The sequence below is a fragment of the Planococcus citri genome, chromosome 3 (assembly GCF_950023065.1).
Source record: "Planococcus citri chromosome 3, ihPlaCitr1.1, whole genome shotgun sequence".
NCBI classification, from domain to species: domain Eukaryota; kingdom Metazoa; phylum Arthropoda; class Insecta; order Hemiptera; family Pseudococcidae; genus Planococcus; species Planococcus citri.
Window position 1 is genome coordinate 40,272,562 of NC_088679.1, and position 14,550 is coordinate 40,287,111.

Consider the following 14,550-nt stretch of genomic DNA (forward strand, 5'->3'; position numbering starts at 1 on the left):
TACGTATGTTTTATCATATGAAAAAAAGTATATCAACTGCGAAAGTAATCACGTCGGATCTTCCTTCCTTGCTTCACATTCTTCTTTGAAATGTTACATTGTTAGAAAAAAACTACGATAAACGTATTCTCAAAGATGTTATAAAAAGGATAACGTTTTCAAAGTGCGCGCGTAGCAAAAACTTGTTGTTAAATTTCTTGGGTAATTTGAAATAAAAAAAGTTTGTCAAGTCCTTACTTTGACTTTTTCTACGATCGTGCGTAGGCTTTATAAGTAGATAGTGGGTGAACATAGTACCTATAATATACCTAAGTATACATACCTGGTACCTGGTGCTTGAATGTATTATTAGGTTAACTTGAACCAAAAATATTTCCATTGAAAAATCGTCACAAGAGTCAATTGATGGTGATGGTATATCGAGAAAATTTTTTCGTTATGTACTACTGATATTGCATAGATATCTAATTAGTATACTATGGTCAAATTGGCCACCATTGATATTATGTAAAATTATGTAGGTAGTATGTACGTCTCACTATTTGACGAAACAAATGATACGTGAAATATTAGCTTTATTTATTGGTTGTAAATTACGGTGATTTTACTCAAAAATTTCACATATCTATATCAAAGTAGGTACCCATTCATAAATTGTGTTTTATTTGTCGAACATTCATTCGATGCACGATAAACGAGACGAATTAAAGCGACCTAGATAGGTAGGTACTACATATTGAAATATGGACATTGGTTTTGATATTTTTAAATATTATATGTTTGAAATATTTTCCTCTCACGTCTCCACTTTAATGGGATACATACTTTATTCGTTGCTTTTATCGCTATCAAAATTTTCCATTGTCATGTTCAATTTTCGTAACGTAAACCTTGATTTATTTCACTACAATACTAAAAAATCCGCTATAATGCATTTTTTTGGAGAATTTCCTGTAGGTACCTACCTTATAAAACAAACGAATGTTGCTTATATTTTCAAGCTAAGATTTTGTAAAATAGGAAACTTCGTCTGATTGTTGTTTACATTCGTATACTGTGTAGTGTTTGTTTTCAAGTTAGATCAGTATCATTGTCGTTTTGAGGTAGGTAGGTAGAGGTACATATAAACCTATTATCCGTACGAGTAGATACATTTAAATGATGTTACTCGAGATTTAAATATCAATTTTTGTCAACGCTTTCATATTGAGATATTGTACATCCATATTATGTGTATGTGTATTTTTGCTCTTGATAGAAAAAAATGTATCAAGATGATTGATTGCGCCGTGATTATGTTTATTGAAAGATTTGTTTAAAATGTGATCGATTTTGTTTGAAGATGTGTCGGAAAAGCTTTTAGCAAAAAGGGTTCGTTTTGACGAGTAATTTCTAAATTGATTGAGTTGATAGGTCATGCCAATAATGTGATTGTACTGGGTGTTTTAAGGTAGAAGTAAGGCGTCTACCTGGTAACTATGCAACACGTATTCACTTTACGTGTGTGTAGTTGCCTAACCTTCGAGCTGCTAAAACAAGCGTATGTTCGTTCATTAGAAAATTTTCGCTTTCAATTTTGTTTTCCAACTCTTCAGTTTTTATTACCTATATGTTATTGATATTTTGTGTGGTGTAAAAAGTATTTTAATAATAAGGTTTTAAACTACAAGACAATATGAGTAAAAAAATTTATCTACAGTTTTATGAATTTTGGATAATTTTTAAAACAGGGTTTTTTTTTTACAGTGAATAATTAAAATAATTTACAAAAGTATTCACTTTTTGCCAAAAATAGCAAAAAGTGCCGTATTTTGTCAAAATTGCCAAAAAGTATTGTTTGTTACCAAGAATTGCTAAAAATTAAAAAATTCCAAATGTTTCACTTTTTTTCAAAAATTGCCCAAAAGTCTCACTACCTTGTATTTTTGCTTTAATTGTCAAACATTTTACAAAAAAGTCGCAACGAAGCTTCACTTTTCTGGCAAAAATTGCAAAATCCAAAAGTTACCGAAATACCTCTTGTTTTGCTAAAAATTAAAAATTGTTGTAATTATCACTATTTCAACAAGAAATCCCAAAAGTCACATATTTTCCAAAAATTGTTCAAAAGTCACAATTTTTTGCCAAAAATTCTCACTTTTATTGTGTATTAAAAACTACCTACTACTTGTGTTTTTTTTTTACATTTTTAAGTAATTGAAAAATGTTTCAATTTGTTTGGTGATTTTTACTACGTTAAATGGTTACTTTCTCAACTGTTTCTGGTTACAAACGTTTTTTTTTTTTTTTTTGATAAAAACTCTGCATAACTTTTTAAATGCACTTAATTAAAAGTGTGAAATGAACGTTGCACCTCTACAAAAAATGATGAATTTTTTTCTTCAAGAGACATTCGATAATTCATAATAATGACAAGGGAGACATCTATTTAAAATTTCAAAGAAAAATAGTGGATTAAAGTGTAGGTACCTACTAACTGTTCTGTGACGTGACGGTACTGAGAAGGAACTCCCGAGACCATTGCTCTTATGTTCATGGTACCTAGCATAAAAATTTAGCAAAATCCCCGTCGATTGGAAGGAGTAGTAGCGTATAAAATTCAAAATTACTGTTTATGGAATTGTGAAATTGAAAGACCAAAAAAGGTTATGGGCATTACAAGTGGATGCGAAGGACGAATTTGTCCTCGAAAGCATTTGGGTGGGTTTGTTATTTAACTACGCGTAATACATATATACCGCCGAAAAACCTCTTCGTAAAGTGAGTTATAGTTTCAGACCCCCCCCCTCCCACCAAAAAACCTAAAACCTCAATCCACATGGGGCTAAACAAAATTCTTGTTATAAATTTGCAAAAAAAAAAAAACGAAAAATGAAAAAAATGACATCTCTAAAACTGGGTCCTGTGGAGCTGAAACTATTCACAGTGATTGGTACCTACTTACCAATCGACTCGAAAGTTGAAAGCTTTGGTGAACAAATCCACTCTGCTAGTCTAGCCATGGCTTTTATCAACCCCAAAATTCAGACTTGAATGGATAGTTTTCTTTCATGTGCTCTCTTCTCATACTGAATCACATTATGCTTGAAGCCTGAAGTTCGAATTTTTCAAATGAAATATTGGAATCTACATAGGTACTTACTATTTATTGGAATCCATAAAACTAAACTTCATGTTCAATCACTCAATCAGGAATTCGGAAGTAGATTTGGGAAATATGGTGAAGTGGTGCTGCCAACCATGATGGTGAAGAAAAATAATGATTTTGTGTTGTATGTATGTAGGTAGATGCATCAAAATTGTAAAGTTTTATCTCTGAAAATGTGCTTACAACTAGATCGCTTCGAAATTAAAATCAGATTTCCGGAAAGTGCACTTTTTTGCACACTCATCTCAGCTTACAAGTTCCTAGTTCTAAAATAATTTGAAAAATTTCACAGAAAAGGAATACCGGTGTCACTTCTTTTCGTAAAATTTTTTTAATGAATTATTGAAGTTGAAAATCTTGACATTTTAATGGGTTTTGTCTTGAAACAAAGACGCTCCGTTGTATTCGTAAGCTTCTACTGAGGATTGCAAGTACAAAAAACAGCTGAGAAGTACTTAATTGTTTTTCCTTTTTAGTTCAAGAATTAATTAAAGTCATAGGTATACAGCGTAGGTAATATACATCACTTCTGAGTTTTTTCAAAGTTTTGTTTTTGTATGCAATTCCAATTCCAAATGTCGTAGTATCCTACATTATTGTACCTACGACTTCGGCGATTATCTAGTCATAATACCCATGTTCTTATAGGATCAATTTTGAATAAATTAATTTCATTCCAATTGCTGAAATGGCATTTAATGCAGCAGTAAATTTTTTAATGGAAAAGTATTGGTAGGTACTCAATTGTCGCGTATTTATAAAAGTTAAAAGCAGTAAAAACTTTGGTACCTGCTGATATTTTGTAATTAGATATTCGCTTTTCCCTGGGGTAAAAGTTGAAATGAATTGAAAATTATGTTATTTCAGCATTCACTTGTTCGATGTCGCATGAGTAATAGGCAGGTACGAGATCCTCGACATTTTTTATTACAAAGAGTTAGGTGATTAATTTAATGGTAAGTTGATGGGTATCTACGTTTGTCTTTTTATTACTCGTACCGATGTACTGATTAACTGATTATTTTATTATTACACTGCTCAGTTTATGCGCGTGTATTTTCTTTCTTATTCATCTGAAGCAGATAAGGTACGGATTATTACGAGTACATTGCCATAAGTGCGGTTTCCTAATCAGTTTTGGTCCATCATTTATTAGAATATGGATGGGGTATTGTTCATTTTGTAGTATGTTAAATGTTAAGTTGAGTCTACTGTGTAATGATGTGTTAATTTCTACTACCTACACGTACCACCAAATTTCACCGTTTGAATATTTAAAGACTGCTTTACGCGCTTTTATACTTAATCAATTTGCGATTGGTAGAATTATTTAGTTTTGGGAAATGGAGATGTTTTCTTTCGGAAGTTTCCCATGATGTGGGATTATTTCAATTTTACTTAGATATTTATTACCTAAGTATGCACGAGCCAGTTCTCTTCGGATGATTTTCAAACAAGAATCGGTTTATTTCTATTCTCAGACTTGTCTGATGTATTTTAAATCCAATATGGTTCATTGAAATATTATGTACCTACTTTTCAGTTACAGAGCTATTTTTATATTTTTACGTCGAATTGTAAGATGGATAGTTCACTGATTGAAAAGATCTGAAAAATTCTTCTTCAGTTGCATAGAGTTACGTACCTAACACCTACCCAGTCGTACTTTTGCGTCAGATTTCAAAGAAATCATATTATGCAAAGTATGTTTGAAAATCGATGAATATACTTATTAATGATAAGGTACCTAGCTACCTACTAGATATCTACCTATTTTAATCGAGCACCGTTTATACACCTCAATATTGTACCTATCGTTAGAATAAATAATATAATTCTCTCAAGACACATATCGAGTAGGTAGTTGGACAACTTACATTTAGTAAAAGTAGTAGATTGGTTCTGTATACCACCTGCGTCTTGAAAAAGGAAACGATTTTTATGCATTTGTGTAACATTAGGTGGACTCGTGATTTATGAAACTATTTCCATGTTTTGGAAAGCTTCCATTTATTGAATTTTTAGACATTCTAATTCGTTTACGAAATAGAACACTTAGCTCGTAAATTATTATGGAAAAATATATACACCGAACGGGAATGCAATTTCATAGATTTTTTATTTTACATAAATACATCATAAAGAAAATATCAATCTTCGTATAAAATCTGTATAAAATTATACGTTCATCTATCGCAAAGTGAAATTTTCACGTCAAATACGACGCAGCAATGAAAACACCATTCGTCGTTCGATAATATTACATGTGGCGGAAATTTCACGAGGAATAAACATTTTTTTTTGAAATGGAGATTTTTTTATTGTTTGTGTTTATCTTGACAAAAGGAAAAGCGCAAGTAGGTGTAAAATAGCATTTTTGTGATTTGTAAATCTATAAAAAAGCAATATTAAAAGTGTAAATTCCGCGACATCGAACGTAGATATCTGTCTTGTACATGGCAAAATGCCTCAATGTTGTGGTTTCATTTCACTAAAACGTATTTTGAAATGATATCAAACGTTTCGCATATACTTGAGCGTACTTACCTACATTTTTCATCTTCCGATTGACTATATAGGTACCTACTGGTACGTCCTAGGTATTGAGAACAATTTGAAAGATTTGAGTCGAGACCTAACCTCGCCGAAAATTTTATAGGTACAATTTTGTTCTAGGGAGATAAATTTATTACATTTTGTTGCCAAATAAATGACGACGAGATTTCGAGGAATAAATCTAAAAAACAGGTGCTTCTCGGTATAATTTTCAATTAGTAAACACGACTTGTTGCTAGTGTAATAAAATTAAGCGTACTGGGTGCAGTAAAATTTAATACTTTGGATGATTTATGTGTACAGGTAGGTTGGTAACAAAAGTTAATTTTTTTATTTTGAAAAATTCGTTTCGATTTGAAATTTAAAGTCATAGGTAGGTATACATATACATACCTACCTATCTAAACACCATCAAAAAAAAAGTAGATGAAAACTTAATTTTTAGTTGCCCAAATGATTACATATTTATTGTACGTGTGATTCCAAAGATTCATAAAGAAAATAAGAGTGTTGATTGAACAACATAATTTTAAAAATTCGTTCGCGATATATTAATGTTTCAAACTTGGTGGAATTTCTTTCATTTGAAAACTGCTCGAAAACACCAGAAAGGATATGACTTAAAGGGAGATGATTTTCAATATTTTTAAGAACGTAACGAAATCTTGACCAAATTTCCAAAAGCGTTCGGTTGAGATTTTCGCCGATGATAAATTTCTAAAGATACTGTCATGTACTCTAGAGGTCTGAAGTGTTTATAAATGACCGTTATTTATTCGATTATCGCGCTAAAGGCTGTAGATTTTTATCGCTAAAATTGAATTGAACGAGTAATACTCGAATACATACATCCGACGGTATCGTTTTATTTATTAACTTTGTGTTGTTTAACAATAGCCCCGACATCGAGAAATACAAAGTTTTACTTAATTATTATAAATAAAGTGTATCAGTACCGCACTGTTTTCAGTGGGACAAATGACACTTTACCGTTCAGTTTTTACTTACCAGTACCACACACCTTTTCAGTGAAATAAAACGGAAACACAATTCTTACGTATATTTATTCACTCTTGTATTTTTTGAACATTATTTTAACAAAAAAAAAAAAAAAATGAATACGTAACGAAATCAATGACGCATTTTTAACAAAAAAAATATAAGAAAACGAAAAACAAAACATCCTTGCATTATAAATACCACGAATGAGAAAACGAGGAGGAACTCAATAAAGCTGAAAAACTATGAATACGAGTACATAAGTACCTATGAAATCAAGGACGCATTTTTAACCTAAAAAAAAAAAAATGAAAAACAAAACGTCCTTGCAATGAATACCATGAATGAAAAAAGTAAAAAACGATGACGAACTTAATAAAACTGAAAAACTATGAATACATATTACATACCTATGAAAACGACACATTTTTCACCAAAAAAAAATGAAAAAAAAAACATTCTTGCAGTATGGAATACCACGAATGGAAAACTGACGACGAACGTAATAATCAAAACTGAAAACTATAATACATAATTACAACGACGCATTTTTAACAAAAAAAAAAAAACAAAAACATCCTTTCAGTATGAATACGAATACCACGAATGAAAAAACGACAACGAACTTAATAAAACTGAAAATATGAACACGTAATTACATACCTACGAAAACAACGACGCATTTTTAACAAAAAAAAAAAACAAAAACAAAACATCTTTGCATTACGAATAACATGAAGGAGAAAACAACGACGAACTTAATGATTAATAGTTACATGACAATTTTTGAACTTGTACAATACCGGCGTTTTGTATTTGAATTTCTTTGGTTTTTGCACCACAGTTTCGTCAGAAATAACCTGTGATTGTGTAATTTTATATTCATCTTTGACTATATAAGCACTTAACTGAGAATCATTGATAACAGTACCTGATTCATTCTGATTGAAAATTGAATCTATAGTTACATCGGATCCATTTGGAGTCAAAATTGGAATGAATTCAGGGTTACAAACGTTATTTTCTATTTCAGAATCTTTAGTTTCATTTTCATCTAGATTGAAATAAGGAATATCTTCGATACGAGCAAAATCAGAGTGTACAGGTACAGATGGTTCCGTAGATGTGTGAGTAGACTGTCCGAGAACTGCAGATGCAATGATATTAGCTGTTTTGGCTTTGTGTTGGATTGACTCATTAACGTAACGATTCGGAGTGCTATCGCTCTTCCAGCCACCGTGGAGTTTGATAGTCTGAGCGTTGGCTCCCGCATTGGCTAGTATTGAAGTAGACGTCCGACGAAAGGAATGGCCTATACATAAAATAGTACAACAAAATTAGAATTTCAACAATATTTTAACTATTAAGTACTATGTTTGTGTGACGTGTTCTGTGGCTCACCTGTATATTTTCCCGCATCCGGTAGACTCAAGTATTTAGCAATTAGTTTTGGTATGCCTCGGAGTTTATTAATACCGATTGGTTGCCGACTGCACGTTCCTTCGTGATATTGAATAAAAAATTGGTCTGTTTTTTCGTTTGTATTTGGAGGACGCAACTCCATGTACTTCCTAACCAAACCTAAGTATTTTCCTTGGATCACAAAGCTTTTTTTTGCGTTGTTTTTCGTGTTTGAGCTTGGTATATTTACTAATAAAAGATCGCCATGTTGCTGAACGTCGTCTACTTTTATATCATGCAATTCACACATTCGTAGCGCACCCATAAGGCCAAAAACAAGCATCACCTATCAATAACAGTACATAAAAATTATTGTAAAAGATATAGAATATGATCGTTCATAGGTGAACTGAATTTACTTACTTTGATTGCCAAGTATTCAAAATCAGTTGCAAGTTCAAGAAACGTTTTCACTTCTTCCTCAGATAATGGCTTAGCTTGAACAGGCTCATAGCCCACAGATTTACGTTTAAGAAGAGACTTTACTTTCGAATAAGTGCCAATATCGATTTCATGATTAAGCATGATCATAGCCTTCAAACGGGAGTACATCGACCAAAGAGTACTTGACTTTTTTGTAGCAGATAGTTCGTTGAAATATATTAGCAATGTTTTCTCAGAAGTTGGAGGCCACTTCTTACCTCGCGCCCAAGAGAGTAGATTATCGTAACACAACATGTATTTTTTTTTTGAAGCTACCGGCAAGAGTTCTTTCTCAGTTTTCTTAGAAGCTTCAGCAAGGTCCGGCGGCGTTAGAACAATTAATTCGTTTTCATTATTAACATCCATTATTTTACGTAATTGAACAACAGAACAGGTGAACAACTTTTTTAAAAACTGAGCACTTGACAAATTATCAATCGAAATTCGCAAAATTAAAACAAATCAATCAAGAACAGACAGAACGTAAACTCAACCAAAATGCACCGCCAACACATGGAAAGAAGCAAGTTACGGTTAGTTCAAATATTGTAGCAGTGTTACCAATTCAGAAATAATCATGTAACAACTAAAATGATACGACCAAGGACCAATTTATTGGTATGTTTTAAATTATTTTGGGCAATTTTTTTTAATTAATAGAACCTCCCTTGAAACAGTGCGGTACTGATACACTTTTTATTTATATTAATTAAGTAAAGTGCATTACTTAGCAAGCGGAACAAGTGTACGAACACTTGTCCCACTTGTTAAGTAATATACTAAGATTCTTATTTGAGCACTGAATAAATATTTTTGTAATGCTTTAGGGACTTAAAGGTCGTCTTCTTTCGCCTCATTTATTGTTTGATTCAAATAGCGAAAATAAAAGTGTGTACCTACTCGTTTAAAATAAAACATGTATCCGCTACGCAAAAAATTAGCCTACCTAGGTATACCTACTTGGGTATTAGTCTTCTTTTATGCAGGTATACTCGTACCTAATTAACTACCTGTACCTACGTATTCTACATACTTATTATCAATTTGTATTTTATTTAATAGGCATAGTTTTGAATTAACGAAGGATACTCTTTTAAACTTTTTCTTTCCAGGCAAAAAGGCGAAAGAGCCATAAGCTTTCAAAGTAGGTCGCTCATTTTTTTTGGCGCAATTTTTATTAAAATTATTCTGGAACACTCCTTTCTCCTCACCTCCGCAAAGTACATTGTTTATCGTAGACCATACCTACTTACTTATCTGTATTTTTATAATTGCTCGTAGATTTTTTTTGGCATCAGATTATGTCTGTATTTTCATTCATTAAATTAATTTTCATGTGAATTTTTTTATAATTTTTTTGGAATTACTGAATTCAATTTTTTTCAAATCAATTTGAAAACAGTAGGTATAGGTTGAGTAAGTAATGCTGTGAGATTAGTACGGTATTTTGAAAATTTTAGATTCCAAATTTGTCTTTATTTGTGTTATTTTATGAAATTATTAAATTACATTAAATTACATTTTTTGAGATTATTAATCAATTGTAAATAGGTATGGAAAATTTTAAAATAATTTGAGTTTGATTTTTTTGGAATTATTGAACTAATTACGAATATTTTCAAGATGAATAAGAAATCAGCTAATCTGTAAAGCAATCTGAAAAATTTCAAAAAAAAACACTCAGTTGCTAAATGCATTTTTCCAACTTAGCTATCTAATTTTGCGATTTGAGTAGGTGCGAACATAATTGGCTAATTTACTTGAATTTTTGTAGAGCCAATCATTCGATTTCTTCTTATTGAAATTACTTTCACATTTGACGTAAACATGTAAATCTTTTGTCTACGTCGACAGAAACAAAAATAACTCGAGTCAGTAAATACGTACGAGTAGCTTCAAGGTTATCTATTTGTACCTACCTAAACATCTACATTCTATGCTTTTTTCAACTCAGTTCCGTAAAAAGGAAATACCTACACAAAATTTTTGCTACGTGATTATTTTAGTTCACCAAGACTCGATCTAGATGTGTAATTTCATCCGGAAGCTTTTGGAAATGGTGTAGGTAGTAGATGTACATGTTAAAGACTCTAGCAAAAGTATTACATCGATTGCTTTTTCAAATGTGCTACCACGTTATACACTAAATTCGATTCAGAGGAATAAAAATAACCGTGAAAAGTTATACTATCGTTATGGAAAAGGATATTCAACGAGTGCAGGTTCAAGTGAAAAGTTAGATAACGATATTGGTGTTTTATCTTTTTAACAAATCATAGTGTATTTATGTATTAGGTTTTCCGGGCAGCGATTTATTTTACGATAAACGGTCGAGTTTTTGATTTAATGTATTGACAAAAATGCTCTCTTCTCGTTATCATAATTTTTACTATAACTTTAACCTTTTACTTATACTTATCTGTATACTGAAAATTACATTATATCCAGCGTATACCTACCTAAAATATTTTCACGTTAGGAAAGTTTATATATGTACTTGAGTATTCAAAAGCAATGGTTGAACTTTTTCCAGGCGTTTTCACATTTATTTTAGTTAATATAAAAGTTATTTTTATATTAAGGATTTAGTGTATAGGTAGGTGCGTGCGACATGTGTTATCGCATTTTTCATGATGTTCGAATCGAAATCTACCTATTAAGAAATGTCCTTCGTAGCTTTTTCATAGGGATTTTTATTGGAAATTTCCACTTGAATTTTTTTTCCAGTACCCAAGTCGAAATTGACTTATTGATTTTGGTGGCCGACCAGTTAAGTAATCCTAAAAAATGTTCAGCTTTTTTTGGTGAATCTTGGGTTGGTTTTACTGACCGTGATCTGTGAAAGGTTAAGGTCTTATTTCGTTGAATAAGAAAATTACTGATAGAAATTGGAACAGGCGACGAAATAAGCAGCTTTAAAAACAGATGATTTTCAAGAACGATTTTTTTTTCTTAGACGCAAGGTTGATTGATGTTTTTCTACGAAGCAAATTATTTTGGCCCATATTTTTATCCGTTTATTTTTTCAAATATTTGCCTTACTGACCAACGTGCGAACTTTAGAATATTTTCTCACTTCATCATACGCAACACAATCGTACACAATTAACTCAAATCTAAATCTTGAACTTGAACTTATTCAAATGAAAAAATAAATAAATAAAAATAATGGATTATGCGATTTAACAACGCTGTTTTCAACGATAACGGCTCATCATTTGTCTCATAAACACTTTTTCCTGCACTTCAAATTTCATTTTCAAGTAAACATTTGTCAGACGGATATGCCTTAATGCTAACAACACTTATGTAAATAGGTAATTTAACCCTTCCGGCACCGTTCGGTGATGTGGTTGGTAACAATGACGTGGTCAGGGTGCCAAATAAGCCTTCCAGCTTCTTTGGCAACTGGACCAACTCGTAGTTCGATTTCGCGAGTCTTTGTGCTTCCAAGTTAATGTGTCCTTAAACAACGTGAGCTCTGGACCACAGCTGAAGGGGTGGGGGAGGGGGTGCCCAATTCGTACTAGGCGGTAAGGGTTTTTTATTCAACAATATATTTACACTTAAAATCTAGTATTAAGACTAAATCCATGTTTTCATTCACGTTCACAATCGCAATCCTAGATTCGAGAGGGAGGGGGAGGGGAGACAGGTTGTCTATCACGACTCATAAGTCATAACTCCCTAGGATACTTGAAGAGAAGACATTCTTGAAAAAATATTTTTTTTTTACTCCAACCACTACTCAATCTGTTTAGGGAAATATGGCCCCTTCCTGTCTGACCTTTTGAGGTCACTGACTTACCTATGTACCTGTCCAGCCTTTCGCGGTTGTTCAAGTGCCTGTCTGGCTGTCAAGGTAGTTTGTCTGCCTGTCTAGCCTCTCAAGGTCATTGACTCGTCTGTCCGAAATTTTGAAGTCACTTATGTACCTTCCTGTCTAGCTTCCCAAGGTCGCATGTCTGTTCGTCTGGCCTCCAAACGTACAGGAACCATTACAATACCAGAAGTGTTTCAAGTCGTTTCATAAAATAAAGTTTCAAAACGGTTCCAAAACATGTAGCTCATCTTCAGTGACCGGAAAATAAATGAATTCAAAAATGCATCAGCACACTAAATTTCAGGTTCTGAATTTCATTTTTCAATTTTCTATAAAATTAAAAAAATTCAACCACGAAAAACGTCCAAATTTTATTCAATTGAAGCACCAAACTAAAGTTGAGTTTGTACTTAATTCGTTTTTGACTTTTTGAATCGATAGTTAGAAAGTGGTTTTACTCTCTCCATAAACTCTCAGAAGTCATTATAAGGGAAATGAGGAAGTACATTTTACAAAACCATCGAAGGAAATTCGTAAAAAATGAGCGAAATCGAAGAATCCCACTTTATTTTTAGTTCAAGATGTTATAACTCGTGTAGGTAGGTACCTACTTTGTGAGAAGTGTTCATTTAAATTTGTTTCCTACTCTGCCTTACTCATATGTATTTATTCTGAATTATAGTACTTATGTAGTTATATTAACGATGTATCGAATATCAATGTGAGGGAGAAAAAACTGTAACTCTATAGGCGGCGAGGCCCGTTATAAACAGATTACACTTTTGGCACGTTGGATTTTCGTTATGCGTTTACGTGATCTATATAATTTGGTGAAAACATACGTGCTAATATATTAGTTTCAAAACACATAAAATACATTTAATCTGCAAGCAGCTCGTTTGATATAAAAAAGAAAAAAGTTTTTGTCATTTTGATGGTCAAAAAAAAAATTAAAACTTTTGTTCTTGCTTCGAAAATAAATATCTATTACCTGCGTAAAAATTTCGTCGAAAAAAATTAATATCTTCCAACAGTTGTTACGCGTTAACTTTCAGTATTAACGTAACGAATAAACTGTATCAAATGTTTTATCCTGGTGTTTTCGCAGCAACTTCTAGTTACCAAATCCAAACCTTCATTCAATGGATAATAAATTGTCGAATGAACTGGCACCACGTTGAAAATTATGTGCATGTATCGTTTAAACAGGTGTCTTCGCTCTTCGCACTTCTGCTACTTTCAGTTCAACGAATTGACTTGTCCTAATGTGAAAATAAGTGATCCCTCGAATGAAGGAATCATACTTAGGTACTTGTTGGAAAAACTTGAAGCTTGTTAAAATGGGACCTTCGCTCGTAACAGCCATTTTATTATTAGGTAGTTAAACATTGTATAATCTCAAAAGGCATTACGTAATTTATCTTTCAGCAAAATTTTCTACTCGTTTTTTCATTAAAAACCCATCGTACGTTATAAGTTGTTGAAAGCTGAACAAATATTTGAAATAAATTACCGTCATTATGAGCTTTTTTTCGTCTTTTGCGTCACCTACCTTTTTTAACTGCTGTCAATTTTTATCAATGGTTTCTTAATGTGAGAAAAGAAACCGCATACTTTCCTTAGGTGCGTACCTACTGTTAAACATGAATAGATACCTAATCTAAATTTAGGTAGACATGATAAGCGCTATGTCCATTTATTTGTAGAAAATTGTACCTAATGAAAATTTTTTAAAAAATGTTTTTTTTTCACTTTTCTTCATTCCCAACAATTAATAGGTATGTACTCACTACTCCCACATATGAATTCGAAGTCAGATTGACTTCGAAATCGACCAACAAAGTCGTATTTATTGGCCAAAAAGTAAGCTAGCTCTTATAAAAAGTCGAATTAGTTCCGCGACATTCGATTTTATTTCTACTAATTTTCCCCGAAAATTGGCGTCGATTATTGGCCAATTACGAGTAAATCTAATTTAATAGGCTTTATTATTAACAGTGGCCCACACATTACGCAAAGATCAGGCGAAGCGTGGGTGAGTGACATAATACCCTTGAAGATGGTTGAAGAAACCCGACCTGAAAATTATATAGGTACCTACGTAGGTACTTATTTTTGATTTTTTAATTTTTTAAATCAT

The 14,550-nt window shown here is 32.2% G+C and overlaps 2 protein-coding genes across 3 annotated transcripts in view; one reads left to right on the forward strand and one right to left on the reverse strand.

Annotated features, from left to right (window-relative positions):
* Positions 1-14,550, forward strand: part of LOC135839225 (G-protein coupled receptor GRL101-like) — a 169,608-nt gene that overhangs the window by 93,598 nt on the left and 61,460 nt on the right. The window lies entirely within an intron of this gene.
* Positions 7,222-8,466, reverse strand: LOC135841253 (uncharacterized). The gene is made up of 2 exons (XM_065358124.1): positions 8,105-8,466; positions 7,222-8,015 (listed from the first exon to the last, which is right to left on the reverse strand). Exons 1-2 carry the CDS (start codon positions 8,445-8,447, stop codon positions 7,462-7,464), a joined length of 897 nt encoding a protein of 298 aa, XP_065214196.1. The 5' UTR covers positions 8,448-8,466; the 3' UTR covers positions 7,222-7,461.